General features: G+C 51.6%; 1 protein-coding gene across 2 annotated transcripts in view; it reads left to right on the top strand.

The window, feature by feature from the left end:
- The first annotated feature begins 6 nt into the window (after positions 1-6).
- Positions 7-14,963, top strand: part of SMAD7 (SMAD family member 7) — a 31,708-nt gene continuing 16,751 nt past the window's right edge. The window contains exons 1-3 of one of the 2 annotated variants that reach the window (XM_004389971.1): positions 7-775; positions 2,060-2,113; positions 8,433-8,507. In XM_004389971.1, coding sequence (XP_004390028.1) covers positions 163-775; positions 2,060-2,113; positions 8,433-8,507 — 742 coding nt within the window. In that variant the 5' untranslated portion in view covers positions 7-162. The remainder of the gene's footprint in view (positions 776-2,059; positions 2,114-8,432; positions 8,508-14,963) is intronic. The other variant, XM_012559571.1, reaches the window with a different exon arrangement.

Here is a 14,963-nt window from a genome sequence, read left to right on the forward strand (position 1 = left end):
GAGCGCCCCTCGGGCCACCGCCGCTCCTGCCCGGGCCCCTGCTGCTGCTGCTGTCGCCTGCGCCTGCTGCCCCAACTCGGCGCCCGACTTCTTCATGGTGTGCGGAGGTCATGTTCGCTCCTTAGCCGGCAAACGACTTTTCTCCTCGCCTCCTCGCCCCGCATGTTCAGGACCAAACGATCTGCGCTCGTCCGGCGTCTCTGGAGGAGCCGTGCGCCCGGCGGCGAGGACGAGGAGGAGGGCGCGGGGGGAGGCGGCGGTGGAGGAGAGCCGCGGGGGGAAGGGGCGACGGACGGCCGGGCGCATGGGGCCGGCGGCGGCGGCGCGGGCAGGGCTGGCTGCTGCATGGGCAAGGCAGTCAGAGGTGCCAAAGGTCACCACCATCCCCATCCCCCAGCCGCGGGCGCCGGCGCGGCCGGGGGCGCCGAGGCGGATCTGAAGGCGCTTACGCACTCTGTGCTCAAGAAACTGAAGGAGCGGCAGCTGGAGCTGCTGCTCCAGGCCGTGGAGTCCCGCGGCGGGACCCGCACCGCGTGCCTCCTGCTGCCCGGCCGCCTGGACTGCAGGCTGGGCCCGGGGGCGACAGCCGGCGCGCAGCCCGCGCAGCCGCCCTCGGCCTACTCGCTCCCCCTCCTGCTGTGCAAAGTGTTCAGGTGGCCGGATCTCAGGCATTCCTCGGAAGTCAAGAGGCTGTGTTGCTGTGAATCTTACGGGAAAATCAACCCCGAGCTGGTGTGCTGCAACCCCCATCACCTTAGTCGACTCTGCGAACTAGGTAAGAAGTTTTAGGACCACCCTTCCCAGCCCCCGCGCTCAGATGGTGGAAGAAAAGCCCCCGTGCACTGTGTTTATGCAGCCACCTCTTCAGGGGGAAGTGTGCATCCCCTTATGGGAGGAGATTTGGGAAAAAGGCAGAGAAGGGACAGGGACATTCCCTGGGGCTTCCCTTCCAGGTTCTTATTTGTTGCCCCGAGGGGGACTGTGGCATTGCTTGTGCACATGCTGTGCAGACATGCGGGTAGAAATTAGGCACCCTCATTTCCGCATCAGCAAGGGGATGCAGAGGAGAGGGGGGGGGGGGCGTCACGCCTCTCCCGCACCCGGAAAGGAGTTCAGGTGTGTGGCCAGGTTGGACTGGGTCCAAGCCCGCCAAGGAAGGCTCAGAGAAGCAAGGAGTTGTAAAGGCTGCAAAGTCTCTTCTTCCTCAGTAAATATGGAGAGTCACGACGGGCACAAGAAGCTCCCATTCTGCCTAGGGCGCTCGGCTTTGGCGCTGTGGGGTAAAAACGGTTAGGATGGGAGGCCGAACTTGATGCCCGTCGTCCCCCCCCCGCACCAATTCTGTCAGCCCCAGGGTGAAACAAAAACAGGCGAAGTTGGGTCTCCCTACTTTTTCCGGAACAGAAAAGCATAGTGTCTATTGACTTGTCTGCCCCCAGCTCCCCGGTGACGTTGCTGCCCCTTACAGCGCTGGGGCCTGGGCTGAGCGGCTGAGACCCGGAGCCTCTGTCCCTTTATTATTTCAGCCTTCTCCATTCCTTCCTTCTTCACGTCTGTGCACGGGATGGCGGGCGGTGCACCCCAGGTCATCAGAGCCCAGTACCTGCAGACTCCCCGCACCATGTTCACCGGGATACTTTTGGGGCGCGCCTCCCGGGTGGGCTGGGCCAGGGGAGCCTGGCGGCGGGGGCGGAGGGGAATTGCGCCCGGCGGAGGGTGCGGGGGTGCTGGGAGGGTGCCTTGTCGCCTCCCGCCCTTGAACTGTGCAGTGCGCTGCCCCGCCAAGCCGCGGCCGAGCCGGTGGTTTCCAGCCGGGCCGGCTGAGCGCGGCGGCGGCGGCCGCAGACGTGGAGGAGCGGAGCGCCGCTGCTGGCGCCAGGCGGCCTCTTTTGTTTATCTGACAGCTAAATATCAAGGCAATCACCGCCTCAAGGCCCTGCCTCCAACCCCCACAGCTAAGACAAACAGTTGGGCTCAAAGAATGTCTCTGTTATCGTAAGTTTCTATCTCTCTTTCTCATGGCGCGGTCTTTTATTTTCTCTTACTTTTTAAATTCCAGAGTCTCCCCCTCCTCCTTACTCCAGATACCCGATGGATTTTCTCAAACCAACTGGTGAGTAGATGACTTTAAATCTATCCTTCCTTTCTGAAGGTAGACCCGGAGCTTCTAGGACCCGGCTTTTTTTTCTAGGCAGTGGACAGGGGGCTGATAGGTTGCGGCAAGCTGGTTATATGGGTTTCTTCTCTTGGAAATTCGGTGGATTTTTCTCAGTTTTTGTTGTGACTAGATTTTTTTTTAACAAAGATGTTCCGAAATTGGCTCAGCCTTAGCACGTGGAAGCTTTGATCCACGCACAAGGATCTTGGGAGCCAAATCGAACAGGTTGATGAGAAAATTTGGAGACTACTGTATGAGCCCCAGGAGAGGCAGTGGGAAGAATGGCTAATTGGATGGAAAGGAAGACAGTTTCAAAAGGTACAAGGAAGACTCTGGAGTCAGGTTTTAGAAAATTTAAGAAATAAAGGCCATAGCACCCTTACTGGTTTCGCTTGCTCTTCTAGTCCCTTCCAAGTCAGAGTTCTCTGGGGGTTTCTCAGAATTCTTGGTGAGGGCCATAAAAGTTTTTAGCATAGCTCTGCATGCCTGTTGCTTTGTATCCGGATGGCCCGGGGCCAGGGCAGAAGCCCAGTTGAGACTGGCACCAGCCCTGTTTTGGTTGTCTGCATTCAACTTGTGGCTGGCAGCACAGGGGCTCAACTAGTTGATTTAACAGTGGGAGGGTGAGATGGTCAGCAAAACAGTTGTGTGTGTGATAACAGGGAGGAGCCCCAATTTCCAGGAGCCCCTTCTTATCCTGGGAAATTCATTTGCTGAAAGTAAAGATTGTAACTTTTGTCTTTGGGCTTATATATTTAATGGTGCCTGAGGATGATAAAGCTGGTGGTGACATTTTTATTTTTGCCAGGTTTCTGGGAGAAGAAGTGAAAGGGTTGGGTACCATTTAGCTCCGGGAATTCTACAAGTCATTCTGCCTCCTGAGTTTTGGCTGTTAGGGCCTTTTCCCCCACTAATTAAAAGTTTTGCTGGGGCGTTGTCATAAACTAAATACTTTAATGAACGGTGTAACTGAAGCCCATACTCCGCAGCCAACCCTCCCAGGACTCACCGGCTCCCTCAAGTTGGGAAGGCGTTGCTGCTTGCCCCAGCGCCTATCTAATAAGTGGCCTGCAAAACATGATATTTTGCTTTCGATTTACAAAACACCAGATAAATGGTCATTAATGAGGGAGATAACCAGCTCTCTGTATGGGTAACAAATGCTAGCAAAAATTATCAAGCTGTGCTCTTCCAAAGAGTGTAACTTGACTGGGCTTTTTGACTTAAATAAAACTCAAGAGTTTTTCATGAGGTTAGCCCTCCAGGGGCCATCTCTGCCCTGTTTTTGTTTTTCCTTCCACAGTCTTAAAATTTTGAGGTTTTCCTTAAGAGAGCGAGAAAGAGAACAATCATCTTGGCCCCCGAGGTAAACGTTGTGTTCCCAGCAACTTCTTCAGTCCATAGACAAGAAGGGCCACATTCTCTTGGGTTTCCTGCAAAGATAAATAAATCTATTAGCAGGATTTAACAGTCATTCTGCTAGGCCAGGACCTCATTTTCAGAGAGTGGAGTGATGTATTTATTCATTAGCAAGTGTTGACATTAGGTAGCAAAATGTGTGTAAACAGAGAAGGCACAGAGACGGGAATGTGCCATTTCCAAGGGGGAGAGAAGTCCTCCAGATCAGCCAATAGGAAGTGATCAACCTGCTAATCAGAAACTCAGACAGCTGGTTACTCACCCGAAACATTTTGTTTAAAACAAAACAAAAAAAGGCATGAGAAAAGACACTGTTGTATAAGAACACGGGACAGTAACAGACAAAGCCCCCGCAAGAGATGGTCCTGATGCGTTGGCGAGCAGCCAGGTCTGGAGCTGGTGGAGCACTGGGGACAAGAGTTGGGTTGGTGGGGCTCTGGGCAGGTCTAGGGCTGACAGAGGACAGGTCTGGGGCCAGTGGAGCCCTGGGACAGGTCTGGAAGTTCAGGGCTGGTTTTGCTGGCATTGAGGCCAGGGGCACTGAGGCCAGACTCACTGATGCGGTGCTGCCCCAGGTGTTCATCCCCACCATGTGTATGGGAGAGTACTTGGCTTAGGAATTTAGATCAGTGCTTACATTCTTAAGTTTCTAAGCCCTAGGCTGAATTTTTGTTCTTGGGTTGAGAACCAGGCATAAGGCTTTACAATGAACATCTATTAAACTCTTAACCAGTTGTACAACTAAGGGAATTCTATTGTGAAGTTTCTTGTGAAGAGGTGATCAGAAAGGGGGCTTGGGCCTGGTACCTTGCGGCCTTTGAAGGAACTTGAAGGCTCAAGGCAGGCAGCCTCATTTTGCTAGGGTTAAGCCACTTGAGGGCCTGGCATTTGTGCACCTGGGTGCTGGGTGGTCCCAGACCAGCAGGATCCTCTGAGAAAGAGTGTTAGACACAGCTGAATTTAGAGGCAAGGCGGCTGTTTTGTGACTATGAGTCAGGAACTCTATTCCATAGGGAATAAGAGTATGCCATTCAACAATGGATCTCAGTTTGTAGAGTGGGAAGCTGGTGGCGAGGTTGGGCGGGGGGGATTGCTGTGTGGATTCTGCCTACTGTGCCTGGATCTGATGGTCTGAAAAATTTGAAGAAGGGTATGGGGGTGTTGTTGGATAAGCTCTGCTTGTTTGGGCCGGGGCACCCAGGTGGCCAGTGCCCAGTGGCAGAAGTCTCCAAAGCCTCGTTGAGTCTGGCCCTGCCTTTGTCTCTTAACTCAGGCCACTCACTTAACTTTTTCAGGCCTTGTTTTAAATCCAGGTGATGGTTGGATTACATTAGATGATGTATGTATTCATTCATCAGTTCATTCATTCATTCTGCAACTAGGATGATGTGCTCACCTTAAAATCTGATGATTCCAATACAGTGGATTGCTCTTATGTCACCAGAGTTCCTTGAGTTTTGGGTTGGGTGAACTATTTATGGCAGAGCTGGGGCACTTGGGGTCTGTTGCTGATGGTAGTGTGGCTTCTGTGTCCCAGACAATGCTTAGGAAGCTTAGAACTAACTTGTCAGGAATATCCTGGCTCTCCTGCAAACATTCTCTTCGTCAGAGAAGCTCAGTGGGACTCCCAACTCTCTCACCTTGTGCTGCTTCTCAACAGTTCATTTCTCGGTTACTCCTCTCCTCAAGTTTGGGTTTTTGAGGATTCTACCGGAGCCACATAGGTCTCTGGGTGGCACAAATAGTTGGCGCTCAACTATTGACCTAAATGTTGGCAGTTCCAACCCACCCAGTGGTGCTGCGGAAGAAAGGCCTGGCTTCTGTAAAGATTACAGCCAAGAAACCCCCATGGAGCAGTTCTACTCTGTAACACATGGCATCTCCATGAGTCAGAATTGACTCAGCAGCAACGGGGTTTGGTTTTGGTTTGATTGGAGCTGCTAAGTGAAGGGAACACATTTTTTTTCACCCATAGAACCTAGCGCTTAGCAGTGTTTGGTAGTAGTGGCAGATGAGAGCCAAGAATGACTAGAGCTTCTGAGTGTCTGCCAGCCTGGGCTTTGGGGAATGGGAGATATAGGCAGAAGTTGAGACCTTGACTTTAAATATCTGTCTTTGGGGAGTCTTTTTGTGGGTGAAGAATGGAGGCTTGGCCCCTTTGACCTTTACAAGCCCGGCAGTAGCTTGAGGCCAGTTTGCATGCTGAAGGCTGTCTCAGCCTGTACGCCTCCAAGGAAGAGGGTTGGGACTGGGAAGGAAGAGCCATGGGATAGGAGCGCTCAGGGGTGTAGCCCAGCTCCCTGGGTGGTCCCTTGGGCTAGTCAGTGATGCCTCAGTTTACCTGGATGCATGTCGAACAGGTATATTTTGCTACTTCACAGGGGTGGTAGGGAGGCCTAATTAATGTTTGTAAATCCCTCCTGAGATGAAAGGCGCTATAGAAGGGCAGAGCACCATTTCATAAAAAACGCTTGTGGTTGCCAGTGCAGAGCTGCCTTACCTTTGATCTGAGACGGCTGAGACCCTGGATGTGGTCCCTGCTCTGCCCGGAGATGCCGGGCTTTTCCTTTGAAACACACCTTGCACCTGGGATTCTGCCAGCCAGAGCTCAGCAGGGCGTGGCTGTGGATAAGTCATCATGTTTAATATGGGGGTGTCTTCCTTTTTGGGGGTGGGTGGAGGACAGGGTTGAGAAGCCTATCTCTAGCACATGGTGAAGGCCATCAAAGTAGTTTACAAAGTGTAGGGTATACACCATTTAACAAGTAAACTCCGTTTCCTGCCTCCCCCTATTGTTTTCCATTTGATTAAGTGTATCCTGTAAAACTGTATATTCCTGTTAGGAATTATACTTTACCCTGATAAAATGAGATTACACACACAGTCCTCTCTCTCTCTCCCCTGCCTGCCGCCACCACTCCTCCGCCTCCTTCTTCCCCTCCCTGATACTGTTCAGGAGAGTTCTTGAAAAGTTATTCTTCCAGCCTGGGAGAGAATGTCAGAGAATGCTGGAGAGGGAGGAGCCCCGGATTCCAGAGAGAATCTCAGGGTTAAGGGGTGGCAGCAGTAGACCAGGGGTGGTTTGGGGCTTTCTGTAGGCCAGCGTAGAGCCCCACCACCCTCTCTTTATCAGGAAATGGAGGCAGCTGCTGCCACCACAGGGTACCCATGGCTCCTTGCTTCAGGGCTGGTCTTTGCCTTGGCTCCCGTGTTTGCCGGTGTGACCAAGTTGTTCAAAGTAGAAACTGGTAATACACACTCCAGAGACATCCTGCTAGTGGCATAGGGTGGGAGGGTTGCATTCTGTATGACTGGATTGAGTTGTACTTGAGATTTGAATACTTTGCTGTACTTAAGTTACATCCAACCTGACATGTTTGCTGTGGAGCTGGGACACACCTTTCCTGAACTAGCCTTTCTGTATGGACTTCAGTAAATTTGGTATTGGCAACGGTGAATGAGACTAATTAGTTGTAGTTCATGGTTATCATTTTTTGCTCAAATTGTGTGCAGGGAGGTATAAAGTCTATTTCTCAGCTGGAATTGGAATTACCTGCATTAATATTTAAGGTCACTTTGTTGAGCACCTGAGGGTAACAAGAGGTTGAAGAGAAGCTTAAGGTGTAGTTCAGGCAGATAGGATCTGAATGTAAAAGATCAGTAAAGACAGCAGAAGAAAACTCCAAGTTCTGGTGCCAGAAAGATTTTACAGGACCAGAGGGCAGGGAGCCTTGCAGATCTGGGGTCATCTGGGGAGGCTTCCAGAGGGGAGTTTGGATGAGGCCTTGGAGGAGGTAGAACAGTTTCAGTTGGGCTTGGAGCCTTGCTGAGAAAGTTCTCTGACATGATCTGGTGGTGGTTACACAGGTGTGTATGTATGTGTTGCTGTTGAGCTGATTTCAGCTCATGGTGACCCTGTATGTTATAGAGCAGAACTGCTCTATAGGGTTTTCTTAGCTTTAATTTTTGAAGCAGAGCACTAGGCCTTTCTTCTGCAGTGCAGCTGGGTAGGTTCAAACTGCCAGCTTTCAGGTTAGTAGTTGAGTGCAAACCTTTTGCACCACCCAGAAACCTTAAATAGGTATGTGTTGTTGTGTGCTGTCGATTCGATTCTAGCTCTTAGCAACCCCATGTGACAGAACTGCGTTATGGGGTTTCCTAGGCTGTAATCTTTATGGGAGCAGATCACCAGGTCTTTTCTCCTGCTGAGCAGCTGATGGGTTCGAACCTGTGACTGTTCAGTTAACAGCTGAGCATTTAACCATTTTGCCACCAGGGCTCCTTACATAGGTGTATATCAAAACCAGAATTCATTGAGTTGTACTTGAGATTTGAATACTTTGCTGTACTTGCCAATCTTAAGAAATTCCTGAAGAACTGGAAAGTCTGTCTTCACAAAGATGAGCGAAACGTTATCTGTGGGAGTGACAGAGAGGCCTCTGGATTCAACCAAGCTTTGCCCTTGATTTTCTCTGGAAAAGATGTGGGGGAGACATAGCCACCAGGTTTGAGAAAGTAGAACCCAAACCTGCTTTGACCTTGGGAACTACCTGGTTTCCTCAATGGGGAACTTGTAATAAAAGAGACATTCCAGCCAGTCTGTGATTGAGCCTGACTTGACTAATGATTAACTGGCTGCCCAGAGCCCAGACGGGTGACACGGTGCTGTGGTCTGTCTTATGATGGGCAGCGAAGCCTGAGCAGACCATTAAATCAGCATTGTGGCAGCGAGTCAGCCACTTGGAATGTGTGGTCTCCTTTAATGCTGCCTAGAATGTGCTTAAAAATTAATCTTGGTGTTTTTATTCATTTGTTTGTGTATTTATTTATCTGTCTCTTCTTTTCGAATCCACAGCAGACTGTCCAGATGCTGTGCCTTCCTCCGCTGAAACAGGGGGAACGAATTATCTGGCCCCTGGGGGGCTTTCAGGTAAGGTGCTTTCTCCTACTTTCCTGGCAGTTCCAAGTTCTCTTGAGATAATGGGAGGCTGGCAGAATGGAGGTGGCTCCTGCCACCCTAGCTGGTCTGGAATTCGTCTTCGTTCTTATGTGTGTTATATTGGATGGATCCTTGGTGACTTGATGGTGTCCTTCAGCTCATCGTCCTGCAGTGCCTTCCACGTGAGGACCCTGGTGCCTGTCCCACAGGTGGGGGCCAGCTGGGGACTAGTTGTGTGCTGTGAAGTGCTTTGTGGTTGTTTTTGAGAAGCTCCTGGCTTGAGCCGCTTCCACTTGGTGACGTTGGTGTCATCAGCGTATAAGTTTAAGCTCTCATTTGCTCTTGGCCTTTGTGCAAGTGGTGCCTTGAAGGGGCTGGTTCTCCGCCTTTTGAGAACTTGTTGAAGACAGATCCCAGGCGTGGGATAGAGGTTCAGAGTAGATGGGCCTTTCAGCTTCCCTGCACTTCTTAAGCTGCAGGACTCAGCTGCGCCTCTCTGCGGACGAAGGCAACAGGGTGGCAGGCACTGCAGACAGCCGGAGCTGTAACTGCTATTACCCAGGAGGGTGGGTTATCCTCAGGGCTCACAGACCTGAGTGAGGGCCTGGAATACCAGCGTTCCTTAGGAGGTTTATGGGATTGGATGAGGTGAAGTGGATAGCCAGAGTATCCTTGCGCCTATGGGCACATGAGAGGAGGGTGAGAAACTTAGAGAAACTCATTGGCAGTGGAAGTGGAAGTGGAAGTGTTTTCTAAAGATGCCCATTTCCACCTGTGCTTCCCGTCACCCCAGTATGTCATCACTGGTTTTTTTAAGAACTGGTTGAAGCAAGAGGGAAAGTAACTGTAAAGGAAAAAAAAAATGAAAAGGATAAATTCCTGTAGAGTTCTGGGCATTTGGCATTTCTTGCCTTTGGACATGGGTGCGAGATCATGGCAGTGCAGATGGGAGCTGTAAGACTGTAGTTGGGGGACTGTGGTACACGCTCTTTTGCGAGGACACCTCTGACTCACTAGTCAAGCCTTGGCTTCGTTCATTTGGGACGGTTCTCTCCCAGGCGTTCCTCTCCAGGAATTGAGCTTGTTGAGGATGTCTTTAGGGAGACCCTTGTTTGTTTTTATTTCAGTGCGGTATATACCCTGACTGTTATCTGAGAGAGAGGGTATTGTTTACTCAAAGCTTCTAATGAGAACTGAGCAGGAAAAAAAAGGGAGTCAGGGAGGGGGCAGCTGGGCTGGGCTGGACCTGCTAAGGAGTGCAGCATCCTTTGAGTCGGGTCTTTTCTGCTTTCTAAGGCTGAGCGCGTTCCTGAAAGAAAGAAGGCCAAGGAGTGGAAAGGGTCTGAGCAGAATGGTACACTCAGGATGCTGTTAGATGGTTGTATCTTTTAAATCCTGAATGTGCTGGGTGGAGCCCCAGCCCCTCTGAACCACATGAAATAAGCAAGGGAAGTGGTAGCTTTTGAAAGGGGGCCTTTCGGAAGGTTTGTCTTATTGATAACATCTTGTCTGTCTCTCTGCTGGAGGAAATGACGAACTGGCTGAAGCAGCGCCTCCTTACCATCCCCAAGAGCTAAACAGTGGGACCCATGCAGCCCCTTCTTGAGATGGGTGGGCTTTCCGTTCCCAAAAGCTTTTCTAGAAAGAAACTGGGGGCAAAACAATTATTAACCGTCCCCTCCCTCCCCCTCACCAGGTAATTGCAGCCATTTAGATTAATGAGGGGCTTCTAGGGAGGGTTGGTGTGTCTGAAGGGATCGCGTGGTTTAGCAAAACTGCACGAAAAAGAGGAAAAAAAAAAAAAAACCAGAGCCTCCACATAAAAGAGCATTTGTTTTGAATTTTAGCTCTTGATTTACTAATTCCCAGGGCTTCAAAGTTTGAGCTCGTTCTTCTTACCATTTGGAGTTGGAGCAGCGTATTAATAATGTGCTGAGGGGGGAGGTTGTAGAAACGGTTCCTTGTAGAAATGGTTACTTGGGTGGATGTCACTGGGTTGGGGGTGTTTGGAGGGTAGGACACCGAGAAAATCTAGCTCTACGCTCTTGTAGCAAGAATGCCCCCCAGAAGAGGATTTTAGTGGCTCAGGTCCAGGGCCAAGGGTTTTGCAAATAGAGAAAGCCCAGACCTCCTCCTTTCTAGAAGTTGATCTTTCCATTAGGGGGGAGGGGGAGGCTGGGTGTGTCTGCCTTGCAGAGGATGAGGCCAGTGGCCCCAGAGAGGGTTGTTGTGGTGGCTGAAGGAGGCAGGGCTGGATAGGGAAGGGGTTAGCAGAGCAGGAGGGTGGGAGCCAGGCCTGCTTTGCAGGGAGATGGGGAGGAGGGCAAGTGGATCCTGAAGGTAGGGTACAGTGAAAAGGTCCTTAGGGTTTCTCCTCTCCCCCCACTGAAATAACCACTCTGAGTGTCTCTTTCACAGGCCCCGTGTGCTGATTTCCTTCCTGTCCTGCCCTGGCTGAGAGCGGCCTTCATGAATGGGGCTCAGTTTAGGGTGGGAGGAAGGTCGGCAGCGGAGCCAGGGCTTGATTCTTTTGGCAAGGGAAGAAGGGAAGGGAAAAAAAGGCGAATGTGAAAATGTGGTGCCTCAGTGGTGGGGGTGGGGGCGTGCCCAAAGTAATGCCCCTCCAGAAATGCTGGGTGACTCCAGGGCTGGCCCGTCCCTTTCCTGCGCCCTTGAAAGGGGGCAGGGAGGACGGTGAGTGGGCGGCCGTGCCAGGGGCACGGCTGGAATTCCAGCATTGAGAAGGCCCCTTCCTCAGGCTTGCGTGGCCACACCCCATGCCTGCACGGCTCCTCAGAGGGGAAAACGTTTTCAGAAGGCACTGACTTGGTTCCAGGAGATTGTGCTTGCATTTCTGACAGCCGGCTCTCTGAGACAGATGGATGGCTCTGTCTGGGCGAGTGCGCGCGCGGGCGGGCGGGCGTGCGTGTGCGTGTGTGCTCGAGAGCGCCGCAGACATACAGAGTCCTGTGCACAGACACACGAGCACACTGATGCCTACAGCAGGCTTGGGGAGAGGCGTGGAGGGGGAGCGTCCCTCGCACACGGGGTCAGGTGACATCAGGGCAGCCTCTCAATGAGGATGTGTACTGTGGGGGCAGGGAGTGAAATTGGTGGATTGGGTATAGCTGTCTTTTGAAAGGCATGAAAGAGGGCCCTGGTGGCTGCTTGGATACAAGTGTCATGGCCCAGGAAGACCTACCTTGGGGAAGGTCTGCATAAAAGGGAAGCTTCTAGCTTCTGCTCACTGGAAATGGATTTACTCTGAGAGCTTTCACTGTATCACAGATAATTAAAAGAATGGATTGGAAGTTGTCTCCTTTGCATCCTCGCTCTGGGGTTTCTGGGGGGCTTTCATTTAGTCCATCTGCTGTCCTGGTTTGGGTAGGTTGAAGGACCACCCCCTACCTTGAGACTTCTAGGTTATTTGGCTGCACACCCATCTGCCACCTTCTTTCTATGTCTGGAGCTGGCTGGGCTGGATACATGAGGCTAGCAGCCACTTGTAGTTAGTCAGACTTCAAAAGACATGCCACCCTGGAATTCGAGGAGGGAGGTGGGTGGCAGCGGAGACCTAAGCCGTGATGTATCTTTTGGGGGTTTGAAGGAACCCTGACTCTTGGCTGTGCAAAGCATGCTTATTGAAGCGACATTGTCCTACCAAGCAAAGGGTGGCCAACTCCTTTGCTGAGATTTGAAGATTCAGTTTCGGCGTCTAGTTCCCAGGTCTGGGTGATGGGTATGTCCTTAAGCCAGCATCCACTCTAGGAATGTTTCTCCCCTCCTATCTGATCCCGGCTGGCATCTGTGTTGGCCTCAGAGAGGAGCCTTCAAAAATACCTCTATGCTTTGGATATGCAGCCCTGGCTTGGTCCACAGTCAGTTTGGGCTCAAACCAAGCAGCTTAGAGAAGATTGCTCCATCCTGTTTTAAGGAAAGTCATTCAGCTGTATATACACAGTTATTTTTGTCTGGCTAGGATGGGTGATAGTGAACTGGGAGTCTGGACCTGGGTGCCTGTTGCAGTGTTTAATGTGTCCTTCCTCTGGGAACAAGCAGCTTGTGGTTTCACTGAGGCCACTCCTGCCAGGGGCTTGAGCTCACAGCCCAGCTGGCAGTTCAGCCAGGTGGCTAAAAGCATGGGCTCTGGGGGGGGGGCAGCACTTGTGACCACGAGCAAGCTCCTTACCTCCCCCCTTCCCACCCCAAGGCCACTGTGAGAAGTGAGCCTGCATCTAGAGGCACATAGTCCATGCACTCCATAAATGTCATCCTCGTGACTTGGGGCTAGGGCCGGCTCAATTGGTGCACACCCATTCCCAGGTGAGGACCAGCCAGGGACAGCCGCTCAGGCTGTCTGCCTGCCTCTTCTGCAATGCCCCAGGTCACGAACTCGCTTGGAGAAGGGCTTGCTGATAAAACCTGTTTTGTCCTGGAAAGAATGAGGCAGTCAGGCAGGGGTTAGACACAGGGTGACAGCACTGGAAGCGTCTGGAGCAGATTTGGGCTGCTCTGCCGGCCAGACTAGATGGGCTGCTGCCTTGTACACCCTCTTGAAGCACAACAGGCCCGCCAGCCAGGGGCGGAGACAGGTGAAGGCCAGGTTCCTTTTGGCTACAGACTAGCACACTAACCTCCCCCTTCACACACACACTTGGGCCTTTCTAAGCAGAGCCTGTGGCACTGCTAGACATATGGCAGCTTTGTGGGCAAGCTCCGAGCCGGTGGGCCAGTGAATAGGGAGAACATGCCAAAGGATTCGTGATCAAGTTTGGCTTCCTTATTGTTGAGGTCACTGCACCATGATAGTGCTCCTTACAGTATTATGATTGCAAGGCTGCTTTTTCTTCACTTGTCTAGGCTTTGAGGCTAGAGCAGCACTTTCAAAGCAGCTGTCTTAACCTGGTGGGAGAAAAAACGGTGTAGGGCAGTGATTCCCAGACTTGCCTGCACATTAGAATCACTTGGGACCTTGTAAATCACAGTCGCTGTTAGTGGGATGCAAGCATCAGGATTTTTTTGAAGCTCACATGATTGCAGTATGCAGATAAAAGTTTGGGGATCCGTGGTGTAGGGGATGGAGAGTTCTGTGTTCCTGCCGGACCATATCTTGTGTGGTTTCTCTTGGCAGCGGTGCAGGGTTCTCCTGTGCTTCCATCTCTGCTCCCTTCGTGAAGAATTGGAGCATCTCTCTTCTTGAGCCTTTTCTTAAATGAGATTTTTGTTGGATTGTGGACACATTTGAGGGAAGATGGTAGTTAACTCTGCACCTTCTTCCATTTCGCTATGCTGTTTTGAAACACATTGTAAAAAGGGACCCCCGTGGTATGGGGTGTCCTTTTGGGGCGATAAAAATGCTTTGGAACTAGATATTGGTGATGGTCACACAACAAGGTGAATGTACTAAGTGAACGTGGTAATGCACAAGTGGTCAATTTTATGTTACGAGTGTCTTACCACAATTTTTAAAAAGGGACCTGTGGTAGTTTTTAAGTACATGCAAATATCTGGATAATCAATAAAGAAGAATGGCCGTGGAGAGGAAAAATGGAGAGACGACTTTGTGGTAGGTGCCTGGGATCTACTGATTGCAGACACCTGTTTCCAAAGCACCTCTGATGTCTCCTGAGGGCACGTCTGATAGGCTGGTGTGCAGGCCAGAGCCTGTCTCTGTCTTGTTTCACCTGAAGGAACAGGCCTATCTTGGTCTTGATTTTTTTTTTTTTTTTTTTGACCTTTTCTTTTCCATGTGGGCTGCAGAAACAAGAGGGAGGAAAGTTCCCTCATTCCCAGCCTGAACTTTTTGTCAGGGGAAGTGAGTGCTTGTTGCCACTCTGCCCAGATGCTATTTTTCTCCTGGCCTGCATGGCCTGCTCCTGAAGGCCCCTGCCACCCCGTGATGATGGTTAACTAGGGTCACGGCAAGGGATGACTCCCAAAGCCTGGGGTCCACCTGACTCCCCGCTGGGTGATGTTGACCCTTGTGCTGGCCCCGCGGGGCCACAGACAGAGGCCCCTGGCCAATGTGTTGTCCTGTCCAGTTATGGGCCTGCAGAGGCAGTGTGTGAACTCACCCAGGAGTCCTCCTTTTGCGGGAGCCTTGTGAGAGGATACTGTACGGAGCGGCCGCTGGGAGGTCACGGCTGGCGGTACCATCTTTCCCGCTCAGTATTGAATGGCTGGCCCCGGAGGCTGGCTGCGTGCCTACTGTCACAGAGAGGCTTCCTCTCCTGGCTATTTTCAGCGGGGAGATATTATTAACTGCTGAGGCACAGTTCTCAATTTAGTGGTTAACACACCAAGAAGGCAACCTGCACCGGGGCACAGCCACTCCACCTAAACACATGGGCTCGCCTGGGGGCTCAGCTGTCTCCCGGCCGCTTGCCCTCATCTGTCTCTGGTCTCCTTGGGTATCTGGATCCCTTGCTGAGTTCCTGTGGAAACTCT

This window comes from Trichechus manatus, unplaced genomic scaffold (assembly GCF_000243295.1).
Source record: "Trichechus manatus latirostris isolate Lorelei unplaced genomic scaffold, TriManLat1.0 scaffold00272, whole genome shotgun sequence".
Classification (NCBI taxonomy): Eukaryota; Metazoa; Chordata; class Mammalia; order Sirenia; family Trichechidae; genus Trichechus; species Trichechus manatus.